This window comes from Schistocerca serialis, chromosome 2, assembly GCF_023864345.2.
Source record: "Schistocerca serialis cubense isolate TAMUIC-IGC-003099 chromosome 2, iqSchSeri2.2, whole genome shotgun sequence".
Taxonomy (NCBI): domain Eukaryota; kingdom Metazoa; phylum Arthropoda; class Insecta; order Orthoptera; family Acrididae; genus Schistocerca; species Schistocerca serialis.
This window is the reverse complement of record NC_064639.1, coordinates 1087808585-1087828336: the sequence shown is the minus strand read 5'-3', so window position 1 is coordinate 1087828336 and position 19752 is coordinate 1087808585. Positions and strand designations below refer to the sequence as shown.

The 19752-nt window shown below is 40.4% G+C and overlaps 1 protein-coding gene across 1 annotated transcript in view; it reads left to right on the top strand.

The window, feature by feature from the left end:
- The window catches only part of LOC126456638 (serpin B6-like), a 221195-nt gene extending 203541 nt beyond the window's left edge, over nt 1–17654 (top strand). The window contains exons 8-10 of the mRNA XM_050092381.1: nt 1969–2154; nt 2781–2919; nt 17506–17654. Coding sequence (XP_049948338.1) covers nt 1969–2154; nt 2781–2919; nt 17506–17654 — 474 coding nt within the window. The remainder of the gene's footprint in view (nt 1–1968; nt 2155–2780; nt 2920–17505) is intronic.
- Nucleotides 17655–19752: the final 2098 nt, after the last annotated feature.

Here is a 19752-nt window from a genome sequence, read left to right as displayed (position 1 = left end):
CACATAATGTATGTCAGAAATATGTTGCATAAACATTGTCAGACCTTGATAAGATTTCAAAGTGCAAAAGGTTGGAAACATGCTTTAAACGTTCAGAATGCAAAATCATGCACTTTACAAAACTAAAAAAAACAAAACATGGGATACGATGATTATAATGTCAGTAAGACACAGTTGGACTCGGCCAACTCTTACAAGGGAACCTCCCCCTCGCATCCCTCTCAGATTTAGTTATAAGTTGCCACAGTGGATAGGCCATGAAAACTGAACACAAATCAATCGAGAAAACAGGAAGAAGTTGTGTGGAACTACGAAAAAAATAAGCAAAATATACGAACTGAGTAGTCCATGCGGAGCATAAGCAACATTGAGGATATTGTGAGCTCAGGAGCGCCGTGGTCCCGTGGTTAGCGTGAGCAGCTCCTGAGGGAGAGGGCCTTGGTTCAAGTCTTCCATCGGGTGAAAATTTTACTTTCTTTATTCTCGCAAAGTTATGATCCGTCCGTTCGTTCATTGACGTCTCTGTTCACTGTAATAAGTTTAGTGTGTGTGTTTGCGACCGCACTTCAAAACCGTGAGATTAGTAGACGAAAGGACGTGCCTCTCCAATGAGAAACGAAAACATTTGATCGCAAGGTCATAGGTCAACCGACTCCTCCACAGGAAAACACGTCTTTTATATTCTATACGACACTGGTAACGGCATGTGCGTCACATGACAGGAATATGTTGTCGACGCACCTAACTTGTACACTTAGCGAATGGGTAAAAAGACTCTTCTACATTGCCCGATTTAGGTTTTCTTGTGGATGTGATAATCACTTCCAAAAAAGTGATGAAAACATAAGAGTGTCACATAAACTGCAACAAATGAATGCAACAGTTTCACAGTCACACAGCTTTCCTGTGCTCTGTCAAAACATATGTTTTTAACGTTTTCAAATTTGTCCGTGTGTAGACCGTCAAATCCTGCATATATCCAAACAAATCTGAACATGTCCTGGAATTTTGGAGAGCGAAGTTGATTATGTGTGAGTGCCTGATCTTTGATAATTGTCTGAAAATAAAAAATTAACCTTCTCACTCGAGGAAGATTTGAACCAAAGACATCTCGTTCCGCAGCTGCTCACGCGGGACCACGGCCCTCCTGAGCTGACAGTATCCGTGATGTTGCCTATCTTGCACATGGACTACTCAGTTTGTATATTTTGCTTATTTTTTCATAGTTCCACACAACTTCTTCCTGTTTTCTCGATTGATATGTGTTCAGTTTTTCAAGGCCTATCCACTGTGCCAACTTATAACTAAACCGGGAGGGGTGCGATGGCGAGGTTCTCTTGTTAGAAATACCTAGGTGTAACACTTTGTAGGGACATGAAGTGGAATAGTGACATAAATCATGTAGCAGATTTCGGTTTATTGGTAGAGAACTAGGGAAATGAGCTTAGTCTACAAAGGATATGGCTTACAAATCACTGGTGCGACCCATCCTAGAATACTGCTAAATGTTTGGGACCTATACCAAACTCTTACTGACGGGGGATATTGAAGGTATACGGAGAAAGGCAGCACGAGGTAGATGTAAACTATCCCGAGAAAGGCTACTTACAAGGTTTAATGAATCGGCCTTAAACGATTGTAGGAATATTTTATCCTCTACATATCGCTCCCACAGGACTCGTGAGGACATACGGCACGCACAGAGGCTCTTAAATAATCATTCTTCTGTCGCTCCGTACGTGTGTGGACATGGAAGAAGCCCGAATAACTGGTACAGTGGGATGTACCCTATGCCATGCAGTTCCTAGTGGTTTGCAGAGTATAGGTGTAGATGACACTAAGAACGTACTAATGTACAGCTCTAATCTGTAACGTTGCTTCCTTTTTGTATTACTACAATCTGCATGTTCCTCAACTCATGTAATATTAAGGAATATTTTTAATACATGTTCCTTCTTCTTTTAACAGGGTGAGCGATTCTCTATGATGGTTCTGCTGCCGAAGAGAGTAAACGGTCTGTTTGCTGCTGAGAGGAGGATAGGGGGCATAGACCTCTTTGGCGTTGCAGACCACACATACTGGCAAACAGTGCACGTGTACCTACCAAAGTTCAAAATGGAGTACGAAAGAGAACTTGAAGAAATTTTACCAGGTGTAAGTGTCCTCAGCAAGCTGTGTAACACATTGCACAAGATAAGGGGTACTCTTCCGTGGCAATTCCTGTGAACGAACTTCCTGCTTGAGAAACGTTGTAATTATCGATGCCATTTTGAGTAGATACTGGCACCGTAACTCACATTTTTCAAAATAAATAATAAACCATCTGTCACGTGAAAACTTTTAGCATGTTGCATTTATGTTGTATGATAAAGTTCTTAAATGCATACAATAATTTCAGTCAGTAACTTAAAAACTTCTTGGGAAAATAGTACTTAACTTGAGAAGATCTTTGACTATCGGTGGACCCCGAAGAGACCAATTGTGAAGAACAGGAGCAAATAAAGTGTTTAATTTCTTTGTGTGGACTGTGTTAAGCCTAGGAGAACTTTGATATACCGCAACCGTATTTCCTTTCAGTGTATACAGTATGCTCTCAAGAGATTCGTTGTTTCGTTTTGTTTTTCTTCCTGCATTCGTCTTGCAGTGCCAGCGATGGGCTCACCTGTGAATCCTAGGAACCAGTTGCTTCAGGATTTTGCTTATTTCAGTTTTTTAAAAAAATGTTATTTCACGTATTCTATGAAGTTAACAGTATCTTCCTCTCTGTATTTTTTTTTCAGCATGGCATGGTGGATATGTTCGACATACGCAAGGCTAACTTCACTGGAATCAGTGATGCACCACTTGTAGTCAGCAACGTCATACACAAGGCGTTCATCGAAGTCAACGAGGAAGGAGCGGAAGCAGCGGCGGCCACTGGTAAGTACGAACATATGGCTCTGACCATTCAAGTGCTAGAATCTGAACGACTTGTTTACTGTGAGCACACTGTTCTGATGCCCAGTCTTCTAGTGCCATTTTATCGATCTACATATTACGCATTAGAAACGGCGTGGTTGGATTAAGAGTTTATAAAATAAACTAGAAATTGTCAGTGTCTTTGTACGTATCACGTTGAGATAGTCGTTGTCTTCAGTCCGAAGACAGTTTTGATGCTCCTCTTGACCCTGCCCAAGACTCATCATTTCTGCACAACTACTGCAACTGAAATTTCTTCGAATTTGCTTGCTTTAAAGTCAAGTCTTGGTCTGCCTCTACGATGTTTTAATCCCTCCCCCCCCCCCCCCCCATCACCGCTTCATTCCATTACAGAACTGGTGATTTCATGATGTCACAGAATGTACTATCAGCTGATCCCTTCTCTTATTAAGCTTTGCCATAAATGTTCCTCCCTATTTTACCTAACACTTCCTGACTAGTTACACAATCTACTATCTCAACTTCAGCTGTCTTCTCTATCACCACATTTCAAAAGCTTCTTCTCTCTTAATGTCTGAACTGCTTATGGTCCAAGTTGCACTTCCCTACAAGGCTACATTTCGGATAAATACCTTCAGAAAAGACTTCTAAACACTTAAATTTATATTAGATGTTAACTAACAGGCTTCTCAGAAATGCCTTTCTTTCTACTGCCAGTCTACGTTTTATATCTTCCCTATTTCAGCCATGATCAGTTTCTTTGATGCACATATAACAAAACAATTGACTGCTTCTAGAGTCTAATTTCGTAATCTAATTCAATTTCTTTGATCATCCTGTAACCTGCTTCCGAGACACGATCCATTCCATTTAACTCATATTTCAAGTCCTTTGCCGTATCTGACAGATTTGAAATGTTGCCGGCAAACCTCAAGATTTTTATTTCTCCTCTCTGAATTTTAACTCTGACACTGTTTGATGATGATAGAAGCATAATTATTAATCCAGTAAAAGAAAGTCCGATAGAAAAGGATACAAATAAGGTCTATGGAAAAGTCATTAATTGGTTTTCTGCGAATGGGCTTGCTCTGAACTTTGAAAAAACACAGTACATCCAATTTTCTGCTGCAAAAAGTATAATTCCTTCAATAAACATAACACATCAAAAGAAGTCAGTAGCCAGGGTAGAGTATACTAAGTTTTTGGGTGTACATATAGATGAGAATCTTAATTGGAAAAGTCATATTTTGGATCTCCTAAAGCGACTAGGTTCAGCAACTTTTAGCAATCAGAATAATTGTCAATTTTGAGGATGTAAAAATTAGTAAGCTAACATACTTTGCATACTTCCACTCTGTGATGTCATACGAAATAATATTCTGGGGCAACTCAACACTTAGGCAAAAGGTATTCACTGTTCAAAAGAAAGTAGTTAGAATAATGTGTGGGGTTCATAGTCGCACATCTTGTAGGCATCTGTTTAAAAGGTTAGGAATTCTCACAACTGCTTCACAGTACATTTACTCAGTAATGAAATTTTTTCTCAACGACAGGGACCAGTTCAAAATCAACACGACATTCATGATTACAATGCCAGAAAAAAGAAAGACCTACACTATCCTTTACTTAACCTATCTTTGGCACAGAAAGGGGTAAAATACGCTGCTATAAAACTTTTTGATAAATTACCAGATGAAATAAAATGTCTGAAGACAGCAGTAATAGTTTCAAAAACAAATTGAAATCATACCTCCTTCACAACTCCTTCTACAGCATAGATGAATTCTTGAATATGAGTAAATAAATCTGGAGATATAATATAAGCATTTTGTGCCACTTAAGGGAATGGGATAGATAATAGAAATATTTAGGTATAAGGCTATAATGCAAAAAAAAAAACTTTGTTTCCTGTGCGCATTTCTTGTGCATTTGACACGTTCCACATTATAACGGTTTTCCGTGCTATTGATCAATGGAACACGTAACTAACTAACTAACTAATTAATTCTCTTCGTCAATTTCTACTGGGTTTCCTTAACTGCTTGCTCAAGGTACAGGTTAAATAATATCGCGGATAAGCTATACCCTGCCTCGCTTCCTCAGAGGGAGGTACATACTACGAATGATTGCCTCATACAGCGTGGCGCAAAATAGGTGTTAGGAAGTTTTCGTCTACTACGACGAAATAAGAGTAAATATATTCTTGTTACCACATCTACGCTATAGCAAATGACCTGAAATGACGCAATGAGTGTGTAGAGCCTTGAACTGAATTACGTGATAACATTCTGAAGAGCTTCATTTTCAGTTGCACAAATCTCTCTGAAAATTGCAGCGCGAAGATCCTAGAGTGTTGCAGTAACATCTTTGAACACTCTGGCCTTTACATTATCCCATGAGAAATAATCACACGGATTCAGATCGTAACCATAAGGGCGCCATTATACGCCATGTCCAGTGAATGCGCCGGCCGGTGTGGCGGAGCGGTTCTAGGCGCTTCAGTCTTGAACCGCGCGACCGCTACCGCCGCAGGTTAGAATCCTGCCTCTGACATGGATGTGTGTGATGTCCTTAGGCTAGTTAGGTTTAAGTAGTTCTAAGTTCTATGGGACTGATGACCTCAGATGTTAAGTCCCATAGTGCTCAGAGCCAGCCTCCAGTGAATGCTAAGGTGTCCAGGGCGGCGATCCGATGTCTGAAAGTCGCCTGAAGAAGATGGAAGACGTCTGCACTACAGTGTGCATTTATTGCGCGCTAAACAGTGACGTTTTGTGGAAGAAGTGGAGCAGCAGCTTGAAAATTTAGGTTCGAAGTACCACTGTTGCATTGTTTGTGCTTCCATTCTGAAATGTGAACTGGGACATCAGTTTCTTGGGCTGTGTTACACAACTTGCTGAGGGCACTTACACCTGGTAAAATTTCTTCAAGTTCTCTTTCGTACTCCATTTTGAACTTTGGTAGGTATACGTGCACTGTTTGCCAGTATGTGTTGTCTGCAACGTCAAAGAGGTCTATGCCCCCTATCCTCCTCTGAGCAGCAAACAGACCGTTTACTCTCTTCGGCAGCAGAACCATCATAGAGAATCGCTCACCCTGTTTAAAAAAAAGGAGAAATAACACATATTAAAAGGATTCTTTAATGTTAAATCGGTTGAGGAACATTAAGATGGTATTGGGATGAAAGGAAGCGACATTTTGAATTGGAACTGTACGTTAATGTGTTATCAGTGGCATCTACATCTATACTCTGCAAACCACTAGGAACTGCATGATTGAATGTACATTGTAACACTACCGGCCCTCACCAAATTGGCAGTCGCCGATAATGTTAATCTGCTGGGAAAAGTAACAACAGCAAAGCAAACGGGTTTCAGAGTCACAATAGAACATCACGACGACAATTTGCGGCATACGATTAAATCACAGGACACAGACACTTTATAAAACGTACTTTGTTCCAACCCGTAAGTAAGTCTGCTCTTGAAAGAGGTGTTTTCTGCAGAAAGATATTTTACGTTATCCTTGGAAAAATTTAGTCAGCAGTAGCTAAAAGAAAGATTGTAAAGTAACTGTATTAGTTACCTTCATCTTCTACCGTCCAGCACTAGGCTTCCAGTCCATTCCGAGTGCGGTTCATTCCATCGCCATCGTGGTCTGTTTATGTTACTTTTCCCATTGTTTTCACGTCTTGTAGATTCTGCTGCCTCTGTGGGTATTGCAGTTAATGTTACTAAATTTTATTTTTTAGTCGTACTTCACACAGACGACGTTCTTTGGCAGAACAACTCGTTTCATTCATTAGTTATGTTCCATGGTATACTTCTTCCCTAGTAGAGCTGTCACATGAATTTCCAAATGGCATCGCATAAAGGTACCTAATTTCGTGGATAACGACTCTCGTCAGAGCAAACTGCAATGAACGAAGATCCTAACATGGAAAAGGGTGTCCGAACTGACCAGTTGCGGAATAGGTCGGTATAGCTCCTGGGAAGGTAAGTGTGTGACAAATCACTTCTCTTAGCAGATCATCCTTCAAGTAGAAGTTAGACGTATTCACGTGTGGAGAATGTTTACATGGAGTGATACGGTTTCTAGTAATATTCCACAGTTTGTGTCTAGGCGACTATGTATGCCGTGTATAAAAATCGAAACTTCACATTGGGTTGCTACATTGCAGCTTTAATCTCTTTTCATTATTTGCCAAGCAAACGCATTTAAAATGACATTCGTCTCCGCAATACTCGTCCATCTACCATTTGGTGCAGTACTTACCGACGGATAATTTTTGTTCTACTGGTAACATGTGACTGTGCTTTACCAAAAAAGATTTCAGAGTCCAAGTAAATCACACGATTAAAAGTAATTAATGTTACACCCTCAGAGGATCTATATTTTCTCATTTTTTAACAATATTCCCACTCTTTGAGACCATGAACGTAAATGAATTTCATTTTGGTTAGAAAATTACAGGACATAATAACTTAAATGAGCTTCACATTAAAATAATCACATACTTTAAAAATATTGTGACAGATATTCCCTTACAAGTGTAACTAACTTCAGAATAGAAAAACTTTACGACCACGTTGAATGAATGCCTGATCTGTGGAATGGGTACTGAACTCCAATTATCGTGTAGCATGTTCCAATTGCAAGTGGTGTGCTTACTCTGTATATTGTTAGCAAAAACTTTATGCGAAATGCAGCTCCCAATACCAATAAAGAAATACAGTTACTGCAACATACATTCAGCCCCTTAGGCACTGAATCATCTGGCCCTGTTGAGAACTGATAACTTTGGTCCCTGCGCACATAACAAATAAATTAAATTGTCTTACCTATAAAGCAGCAATGGAGTAACACGGTATTTTCTGATCTCTCATGAAAAACAAAAATATGCTAGCTACAGGCTCAGCAATGTGCAATGCTGGCCATTGTACTTGAAATGCACATAAAATTCTTTTGGTTGATAATCGAAATCATTTAAGAAAATCCAGCTTCCTTAAAAAATATATGACCTGAACCGGGAGGCGGTACTGATTATGGTGAATTACTAACACTGACTTTTTCAGCAAAATTATGTTGTAAGTTAAGTTTGTCTTCTCAAAAACATCTGACAATTGAAGTTACATTACTCACAACTCATTCACAAACAATGAGATTTAAACAGCAAGTATTATCTAAGCTGACTAAGGGAACATAAATGCAAATTATCAAATTACACATAGTTCTGTTAACAAATCTTAAAACATTACAAAAGTGAAATATCTAACTAGCCTTTTTATCAAAACGGCTAACGTACATTAGGGGATTACTCAACAACTACAAATTATCAGCCAGCTCATCTATACTAACGTGCTGGCAAAAACAGAAATCATAATTATTTAAGAACTTCACCTTGCTTGCATGAAGACTTCTGCTTCCATGTTCAGCAGTATTGACATACCTACATTAATGTAACACTTGATGGCTTCACACAGCACACCCCAAAACCTGCCTACACTATTCTCTTCGCCTCACAGACAGCTACCTACAACTGTGCGCCCAGCGCTCTCTTACACCAACACTATAATAATATCAGACCAGAATCAGTATCTCTGCGTCTGCAGTCTTACACAGTCAGCGATATCGTTTCTAAAATCATATTCGGGCGCCACATGCAAATGTGCACCAGTAGACTCCTTTCACAAGGAATAAACGGTTAATCTGCCGCAATTTGCTAGACAAATTTCTGGCTGCTGGGAGGCAAAGGTGGTTCATGGTGTGGGTTCCTGTAGTCATGTCCTAGTTCATGAACCACGGGCAACGTATGAGTGGCCAAGTAAGTGGTCCCGACAGTCGGGATACCAGTTACTTTGGAATAAGGCTGGGCATCTCGGACATATTCTGAGTCGTGGTCACCTTTGTGCTCATACGGCAAAGACTACCAAATCCACCGGTTAGTCCCTCAGCCGTTAGGGGTAAAACCCAATGGGACTCGGGGCAAGTAAGGCAAGCAACCTGCTTCCCTGGTACTTTAAATATGATGCTGGCAACAATCAGAGCAAAATGCCTCGGACCTTTGGAGGTGACGGAGTCCCACCTCTAACTGACAAACCAGGGACTCCTAAGATACGACTTGGCAAACAAATGGTAATGAAATGGGGAGCTATTAATATCAATGGGGGCTACTCTTGGAAGAAGGTAGAGCTGGCAGAGGCTGCAAGTAAGATGGGGCTGGACGTTTTAGCTGTTAGTGACATTCGGGTAAGGGGTGAGAAAGAAGAAGAAGTGGAAGAATACAAGGTCTACTCGTCAGGAGTCAAAGCAGAAATAGCACAATGGGGTGTAGGGCTTTACATCAGGAAAGAAATGGAACCCAGCGTAGTTGCAATAAGGTATGTAAACGAACGACTGATGTGGATAGATTTGACAGTGTCGAGCAAGAAAATTAGGATTGTGTCAGTATATTCGCATTGTGAAGGGACTGATCAAGATAAGATGGATAGTTTTTATGAGGCACTCAGTGATGTAGTTGTTAGAGTAAAGGACAAGGACAGTGTTCTGCTCATGGGTGATTTTAACGCCAGGATTGGAAATCGAACAGAAGGGTATGAAAAGGTTATGGGTAAATTTGGAGAGGATATGGAGGCCAACAGGAACGGGCAGCAACTCTTGGATTTCTGTGCCAGTATGGGCTTAGTAATCACAAACTCCTTTTTTAAACATAAGAACATTCACCGGTATACTTGGGAAAGCAGGGGAACCAGCTCTGTCATTGACTATATAATAACAGATCAGGAATTCAGGAAGGCTGTGAGTGACACACGTGTATTCAGGGGATTCTTTGATGACACTGATCATTATTTAATCTGCAGTGAAATTGGGATTGCGAGGCCGAAAATGCAGGAGGTCAGGTCCATATGTAGGAGGATAAGAGTGGAGAAACTTCAGGATAAGGAAATCAGGCACAAGTACATAACAGCGATCTCAGAAAGGTACCAGTTAGTTGAATGTAGTCAATTACAGTCATTGGAAAAGGAGAGGACAAGGTACAGGGACACAGTACTAGAAGTGGCTAAAGAATGTCTTGGAACAGTAGTGTGTAAAAGTAGGAGGAAGCAAACAGCTTGGTGGAATGACACAGTCAAGGCAGCCTGTAAAAGGAAAAAGAAGGCGTATAAAAAATGGCTACATACTAGAACTCAGGTAGACAGAGAAAGTTATGTTGAAGAAAGAAACAAAGCCAAACAGATAATTGCAGCATCCAAGAAGAAATCTTGGGAAGACTTTGGAAACAGGCTGGAGACATTGGGTCAAGCTGCTGGAAAACCATTCTGGAGTGTAATTAGCAGTCTTCGAAAGGGAGGTAAGAAGGAAATGACAAGTATTTTGGACAGGTCAGGAAAACTGCTGGTGAATCCTGTGGATGCCTTGGGCAGATGGAGGGAATATTTTGAAGAGTTGCTCAATGTAGGTGAAAATACGATCAGTAATGTTTCAGATTTCGAGGTAGAATGGGATAGGAGTGATGATGGAAATAGGATCACGTTTGAGGAAGTGGAGAAAATGGTCAATAGATTGCAGTGCAATAAAGCAGCTGGGGTGGATGAAATTAAGTCGGAACTCATCAAGTACAGTGGAATGTCAGGTCTTAAATGGCTACACAGGATAATTGAAATGGCCTGGGAGTCGGGACAGGTTCCATCAGACTGGACAAAAGCAGTAATCACACCAATCTTTAAACTTGGAAACAGAAAAGATTGTAACAACTACAGAGGTATCTCTTTAATCAGCGTTGTGGGTAAAATCTTCTCAGGTATTGTTGAAAGGAAAGTGCGAGTATTAGTTGAGGAGCAATTGGATGAAAATCAGTGTGGGTTTAGGCCTCTTAGAGGTTGTCAGGACCAGATCTTTAGCTTACGACAAATAGTGGAGAAGTGTTATGAGTGGAACAGGGAATTGTATCTATGCTTTATAGATCTAGAAAAGGCATATGACCGGGTTCCTAGGAGGAAGTTATTGTCTGTTCTACGAGATTATGGAATAGGAGGCAAACTTTTGCAAGCAATTAAAGGTCTTTACATGGATAGTCAGGCAGCAGTTAGAGTTGACGGTAAACTGAGTTCATGGTTCAGAGTAGTTTCAGGGGTAAGGCAAGGCTGCAACCTGTCTCCACTGTTGTTCATATTATTTATGGATCATATGTTGAAATCAATAGACTGGCTGGGTGAGATTAAGATATGTGAACACAAAATAAGCAGTCTTGCATATGCGGATGACTTAGTTGTGATGGCAGATTCGATTGAAAGTTTGCAGAGTAATATTTCAGAGCTAGATCAGAAATGTAAGGACTATGGTATGAAGATTAGCATCTCCAAAACGAAAGTAATGTCAGTGGGAAAGAAATATAAACGGATTGAGTGCCAAATAGGAGGAACAAAGTTAGAACAGGTGGACGGTTTCAAGTACTTAGGATGCATATTCTCACAGGATGGCAACATAGTGAAAGAACTGGAAGCGAGATGTAGCAAGGCTAATGCAGTGAGCGCTCAGCTACGATCTACTCTCTTCTGCAAGAAGGAAGTCAGTACCAAGACTAAGTTATCTGTGCACCGTTCAATCTTTCGACCAACTTTGTTGTATGGGAGCGAAAGCTGGGTGGATTCAGGTTACCTTATCAATAAGGTTGAGGTTACGGATATGAAAGTAGCTAGGATGATTGCAGGTACTAGTAGATGGGAACAATGGCAGGAGGGTGTCCACAATGAGGAAATAAAAAAAAAAAACTGGGAATGAACTGTATAGATGTAGCAGTCAGGGCGAACAGGCTTAGATGGTGGGGTCATGTTACATGCATGGGAGAAGCAAGGTTACCCAAGAGACTCATGGGTTCAGCAGTAGAGGGTAGGAGGAGTCGGGGCAGACCAAGGAGAAGGTACAGAAGAGGCACCAATGTTAGCACTGAATAGGGGATCATGGAGGAATTTTATAAGGGGGGCTATGCTCCAGACTGAACGCTGAAAGGCATAATCAGTCTTAAATGATGATGATGATGATGAATGGTGATGATGGGAGGCAAAGACTTTCGCCGCCGTAGCTGACGGTCGAAATAGTGCAGCTGGCTGCTGGGAGGCTATTCTTCATGCCAAGTTCACATGCACCAAATGAAGAGGAAATTGCTAGACAAATTAAAAGGTAAAAAAAGTATCTAATGAAGATGGAATTGTCGCACAGCTCTTGAAATCAGGTGACCCGAAAACTTTAGAACAACTACATTGATCATGACAAAAATTTGACAAACAGGTGTAATTTCGAATGACCGGAAAAATGCATTGATACACAAATTACATACAGAGAAAGAATAGAGATTAACAGTTACACTGGGATTTCCCTTTTGTCTCTCACATACAGAATTCTGTCTCAGGGTATTCTGGACCGAGTTCAACGAAAACATGAATGCAAAATAGGTGAAAATCAAACATGTCTCAGACCTTGTTCAGTAAAAAATTTCAATACTCAAACTATTTCTCAGGCATGAAAAAATTTACAATGAAATAGTAAAAAGACACTCCTTCGTACATTGTTAAAAAGCTTTGACTCAGGCGATTGTAGCTCTGTCTTGCAAATTCTTAAAGAATAAGATCAGGGCCTCCAAACCACTGACATTATTAAGGAAACTCCAAATAGTACAAGGCGGAGAAATGTTGAAAAATTTTGAAATTAAAACAGAAGAGAGACAAGTTGATGAACTCTCTCTCAATTACTTTTTGACGGTGTCATAGTCAAAGTAAGTCAAGAGCGAGAAAACTGAAATTTTAGCTTAAAATGAACAAACCATTGAAACTAGAAAGTGCCAATATTACGGGAGGCTAGTTATCTCTTACAGACAACCTGGCTTTTCTAGGTCAGGAAGTCAAAACAGGGCAAAAATAAAAATTCTTAAAGGAAACTCGGAAAGAGTAGGACTGTAAATACAATTACAAGAAATATGTTTATAGCAACTATCTGGCGCCCAAAGTTCCGAAAATAAAATACGGGAAAACCGACTGTTAGTCAATCCAAATAATTAAGCGAAACAACTGGCCTGGAAAAGAATGGTCAAGAAATTCGTTGTCACAAAATGGAAACGGCTTTCAGGCTTGCAAAAGACGTCTGTTACGAAAAATAATTCTCAAAATACCCCACGCTAAGACACAATAAATCCATGAAACTAGCGTGTCTTTTTGGGGCTAAAATCACCATTTGAGAGAAGGAGAGGGGACTCTGGAGAAATAAGAAAGACGAATGAAAAGTAATCAGGAATATTTCAGCCCCAAATTATACTGAGAAAGGAACATAAAAACTACGATCAAATAAAGAAATTGAAAATTACAATAAATCTTCAAATGTGTGTGAAATCTTATGGAACGTAACTGCTAAGGTCATCAGTCCCTAAGCTTACACACTACTTAACCTAAATTATCCTAAGGACAAACACACACACCCATGCCCGAGGGAGGACTCGAACCTCCGCCGGGACCAGCCGCACAGTCCACGACTGCAGGGCCTTTGACCGCTCGGCTAATCCCGCGCGGCTCAAAATTACATCCACATCCTTTCGGATACGAAAAACGCAAACTAAATTTCTGTAGCGATATTAAAAGGATGGAGCTAACAAGATTAACCAGATAGCTTGTGAAATTCTACGAAGCCCTACAGTAATCCTCAAACTGAAACAAGAATAATGTGAGGTGCAGTTAAAAATATCTAACGGAAGCATGAATAACACAACTTTATATACTAGATAGAAAATACTTTAAGCAGAAAATTCACGATTTGACCGTTGGCCTAGTAGAAGACCGGGACAGCTTGGTCTGACGAGTAGATAAGAGTCCATTTGGAGAGAATGAAATTAATCTGGCCACAAAGGAAAGCTAAAACAAAACTCTCTTTGTACACTGTGTGGTCCATTAGGGGCCAAAGGATGGCTCTGAGCACTATGGGACTTAACATCTGAGGTCATCAGTCCCCCAGAACTTAGAACTACTTAAACCTAAGTAACCTAAGGACATCACACACATCCATGCCCGAGGCAGGATTCCAACCTGCGACCGTAGCGGTCACGCGGTTCCAAACTGAAGCGCCTAGAACCGTTCGGCCACACAGGCCGGCCAAACGATGATGATGTCTTTTATGTGAAAGCAATCGTCGCAATAAAGGTGGTTTGACAAATCATTGCCAGGTATAACTCAATTGTTTCTAAAGACTGTTTTTCGAATCCGTCAATCTGGAGATGGATTACAGCTTTCGCATCATGCTCTGTGAGATTAACTAGTGTAAATCGGTCGATCAATCAAGCGTTTCCTGTAGATTTGTCTGAAGGAAACAGTGGTGAATTCAATGCGGAGCACAAGGCGCACACCTCCCAATGAAACCAGTGGCCAAGTAACAGTACTTTTCTGATGGCGTGAGGAGGCCTTGAAGTCAAGTGGCTCTCCGGAAAGCTCGTTAGTGCTTCTCCTCACGTCAGACATTCACGTCCTTGTCGCAGTGAAGCTAAACATCTAAGCACGCAGATTGATTCCGAGGGCTGAAGAATTACCGCTGTGTGGCAGCATCGTTCCCCTGCATCATTCTCTGAGCTGTTTGGGATGCCCCACCTTCTGACTACCATGAAGGTGCAAATTTGATGCAATGTAAATGTCCGCGTATTTTGTACTTCAACCAAGACGGTACTGTCAGTGGTCTCAAAGAAATTCGGAGGAGGTCACTCATTCGCCTGACGCATAGCTTATCATGGTTCTTTTATACGCAATCGTGTAATACGAATGACGGTAGAGACTGACAGGACCTGTAAACAGCTGCATTATTTCCCACCAGACTTTTAGAAAACAACCTCTCAACAAACTCCAATGACAGACGCCGCAGCGACACACTGAACACCGCTCTTAAATAGTACCGCTTTCATCCCTAAGATGTGACTCACATCATGATAAACAGCAAAGAATTAGAGACATACAGCAGAGAAACAGTTAGTTGGTACACCTTCACAACAGGTGTAAGGAAGGGAACAGTACAAATTACGTTCATTTTCAGCTTCCTGCGGCATATGCATAATCCATTAAATTTCTGGCAAACAGCCGCGTAAATACTACACTACTGGCCATTAAAATTGCTACACCAAGAAGAAATGCAGATGATAAACGGATATTCACTGGACAAATATATTGTACTAGAACTGACATAAGATTACATTTTCACGCAATTTGGGTGCTTAGATCCTGAGAAATCAGTACCGAGAACAACCACCTCTGGCCGTAATAACGGCCTTGATACGCCTGAGCATTGAGTCAAACAGAGCTTGGAAGGCGTGTACAGGTATAGCTTCAACACGATACCACAGTTCATCAAGAGCAGTGACCGGCTATGTTCGGCCCGCTAGATGGCGCTGCCATAGGTCAAACGGATATCAACTGCCTTTTTTAAAATAGGAACCCCCATTTTTTATTACATATTCGTGAAGCACGTAAAGAAATATGAATGTTTTAGTTGGACCACTTTTTTCGCTTTGTGATAGATGGCGCTGTAATAGTCACAAACATATGGCTCACAATTATAGACGAACAGTTGGTAACAGGTAGGTTTTTTTAAATTACGAAGGTACATTTGAACATTTTATTTCGGTTGTTCCAGTGTGATACATGTACCCTTGTGAACGTGCGGGCCATGGTATGGTGCTTCGACGACTAATTCACCTGTCATGAAATATCCTACTCAATACCGCTTCAACCGCACGCGAACTATTTGCCGGACATCCATCATGCCGAAAGTACATCGCCATTGTGTCATGCAGTGAAACATCTTGTAGTAACATCGGTAGAACATTACGTAGGAAATCAGCATACATTGCACCATTTAGATTGCCATCGATAAAATGGGAGCCTATTATCCTTCCTCCCATGATGCCGCACCATACATCAACCCACCGCTGTTCGTGAATGACGCTTCGTCGCTAAATAGAACGCGTGCAAAAAATCTGTCATCGTCCCGTAATTTCTCTTGTGCCCAGTGTCAGAACAGTACACGACGTTCAAAGTTGTCGCCATGCGATTCCTGGTGCATAGAAATATGGTACGGGTGCAATCGATGTTGATTCTCAACACCGACGTTTTTGAGATTTCCGATTCTCGCGCAATTTGTCTGCTACTGATGTGCGGATTAGCTGCGACAGCAGCTAAAATACCTCCTTGGGCATCATCATTTGTTGCAGGTCGTGGTTGACGTTTCACATGTGGCTGAACACTTCCAGTTTCCTAAAATTATGTAACCATCCGGACGCTTGGATGATGTCGTCCAGGATACCGAGCAGCATACATAGCACAAGCCCGTGGGGCATTTTGATCACAATAGCCATACATCAACACGATATCGACCTTTTCCGCAATTGGTAAACGGCCCATTTTAACACGAGTAATGTATCACGAAGCGAATACCGTCCGTACTGGCGGAATGTTACGTGATACCACGTACTCATACGTTTGTGACTATTACGGTGCCATCTATCACAAAGCGAAAAAAGTGGTCCAACTAAAACATTCTTATTTCTGTACGTACTACACGAATATGTAATAAAAATGTGGGTTCCTGTTTAAAAAACGCAGTTGATATCCGTTTGACCTATGGCAGCGCCATCTAGCGGGCCAACCATAGCGCCATCTGGTTTCCCCCTTCAGGCTGGACGAGTTTCGTTCTTTGTAGTTTTTTCGTTTGATCCTTATTTCGTGAGATATTTGGCCCGGTCACTATTAGTGGACCATGCTGTATAAAGAAATACGTTAAGGGATGAAAGTTTCTGTATGGAGTATCACCACGAGAATGTTATAGGCATGATTAACAGAAACCTAGGACTTCAGATACCAGAATCGCTCTCTGGTCAGAAATACATTCGGAAAGACCACTGTTCTAAGGCATTAATTAGCGTGAAAAGTTTAGAAGGCGTTGCAATTTGTGATCAACGTAAACAGAAAAACAAAAAAATGCTATGGATGCCATAAGTCTTCGCCAGCGAATCAGCGGGTGCTAAGCTTTTATAAGAAACCTCTGACAGTGGCTGCCGGCCAGAGTGGCCGTGTGGTTCTAGGCGCTACAGTCTGGAACCGAGCAACCGCTACGGTCGCAGGTTCGAATCCTGCCTCGGGCATGGATGTGCGTGATGTTCTTAGGTTAGTTAGGTTTAATTAGTTCTAAGTTCTAGGCGACTGATGACCTCAGAAGTTAAGTCGCATAGTGCTCAGAGCCATTTTTTTGACGGTGGCTTATTTCTTTTTAGTGTCACAAATGAGAGACAACAGTAATATTAGGAAGAGATGGATGTTAAAATCTTCTTCACTGTAGTTCAGGGAATGACGAACATTTATACAAGTTCTGCTGCAGCTTCTTCTGTTACTGTGTGATCCACAAAGCAAAACATGAGAAACGGTCGACATCTCAGTAACCAAAGATCTGATGAGAATAGACTAAAACTGTCCAGGAACATAACACGTGTATAGAGCTCGGCACAATGCACAGTTTTTGAGTTCCAATCAAAGAATGAGTTTAAACGCACTATTATTTTCTTCTTTACAGTTGCTGAAATTGCCGTCCTCTCTACAGCTGTATCACCGCCACCACAGTCCATTCTATTCAGAGCTGATCGGCCGTTCGCCTTCTTCATACTAGACCTAGAGACGAGAATGGTGCTCTTCGCTGGGCGGCTCTCTTCTCCTGATGTATAACAAATTAGAACGCTTAAAGAGAAATTTTTAACGCTTTTATCACATAGTTAATTACTCTTATCTTTATTGTTAGTAGTATTATTAGCCATAGTATTTATTACTATTATTTATTGTTATTATTGTTAGTGTTTCTGCTTTAAAATACCGCTCGTAAAAAGTCAGATATCAGTTCATGTATTATTTGTAATACGGCTACATCAAAGACTGAGCTACATAGCAAATATGACTCGATACTAATGTAAACACATGAGAGCCTTGTTCAGTCAACAGTAATACATAGAAAAAAAATAAAAGATGGCGCTAAATGCTTATGCTGTTATTTATTTGCTAAATGAACCATTCATCTAATAAAACTAGTCCGTTTAATAGATACAATTGCAAAATGTAATGTACCACAGTCATGAAACTGCATTTTCCACGTTTTGTACAAGCTATGGATGAAATGTATACATTTGAAATCCTAAGCATAGTGAATAAATAAAACTGTAATTATCTATAACAATTATAACTAGGAAGCAGAATTCATCCACACGTGAACTATATGTCAGCTGTTTATGGATATAAAAATCCACCTTATCGTAGATTTTTGTTTCTTTTTTTTTTAATGTCCTGTTTTTTGGTCGCTTAGTAATAGGGTGCGTTAAGATAGTCGAAAGTATTTGTTTTTAACTGAGCAATCGGTGCAAATGATTTTCAATTCACGAATAACAACCGAAATGATTGGGAGTGTAAGATGGCATGTTTTATTCAGTACCACAAACATCATGTATTTCGAATAAATATATTTTGATGCATACGTCAATTTTCTGTCTGTGCAGTTACCTTAATCTTGACGTAATATGGACCTTTATGGGTCATTCTTTGTCAAATAAATTGATGAATATTATCTTCAACCTCACCATCTTAGGTTTATTTGGACGTACTATCATAAATAGTAACACAAAACAATTTTTTCACGTTTTTGCTATTGAATGTTACTAAGTAATGGGTGCTTGTAACGTCTCCTGGCAAAATACATATTACATGTGGTAAAAAAAGAGAAAAGAATAATGGAACTGGATGATTGTAATTGCGTGGACAATGACTGTGTGAACTTTATGTAATAAAGAGAAACCATTATGTGTCGTTTTTTATACCTGTATAGTATTATGTACCGATTGTTTTAAAGATAATATCTATGTCGGCGAGTACAGACGATACTTGTTAAATATCAAACAAAGATGAGAATATGTAACAACGAGTATAAATAATAGTGACTGAGCATTAATTTCTCTGTCGTCTTCTTGAAGTTACGGGAGTAGGAAGAGCCTGTGACGCAATATTGTATGCTTGTGTAGCATTCTTTTGTCAAGATTGAGAGAAGGACGCCATTATGTACTAATTTGTTGTTGTTGTTGTTGTGGTCTTCAGTCCTGAGACTGTTTTGATGCAGCTCTCCATGCTACTCTATCCTGTTCAAGTTTCTTCATCTCCCAGTACCTACTGCAACCTACATCCTTCTGAATTTGCTTAGTGTATTCATCTCTTGGTCTCCCTCTACGATTTTTATCCTCCACACTGCCCTCCAATGCTAAATTGGTGATCCCTTGATGCCTTAACACATGTCCTACCAACCGATCCCTTCTTCTAGTCAAGTTGTGCCACAAACTTCTCTTCTCCCCAATCCTATTCAATACTTCCTCATTAGTTATGACATCTACCCATGTAATCTTCAGCATTCTTCTGTAGCACCACATTTCAAAAGCTTCTATTCTCTTCTTGTCCAAACTATTTATCGTCCATGTTTCACTTCCATACATGGCTACACTCCATGCAAATACTTTCAGAAACGACTTCCCGACACTTAAATCTATACTCGATGTTAACAAATTTCTCTTCTTGAGAAACGCTTTCCTTGCCATTGCCAGTCTACATTTTATATCCTCTCTACTTCGACCATCATCAGTTATTTTGCTCCCCAAATAGCAAAATTCCTTTACTACTTAAGTGTCTCATTTCCTAATCTAATTCCCTCAGCATCACCCGACTTAATTCGACTACATTCCATTATCCTCGTTTTGCTTTTGTTGATGTTCATCTTATATCCTCCTTTCAAGAC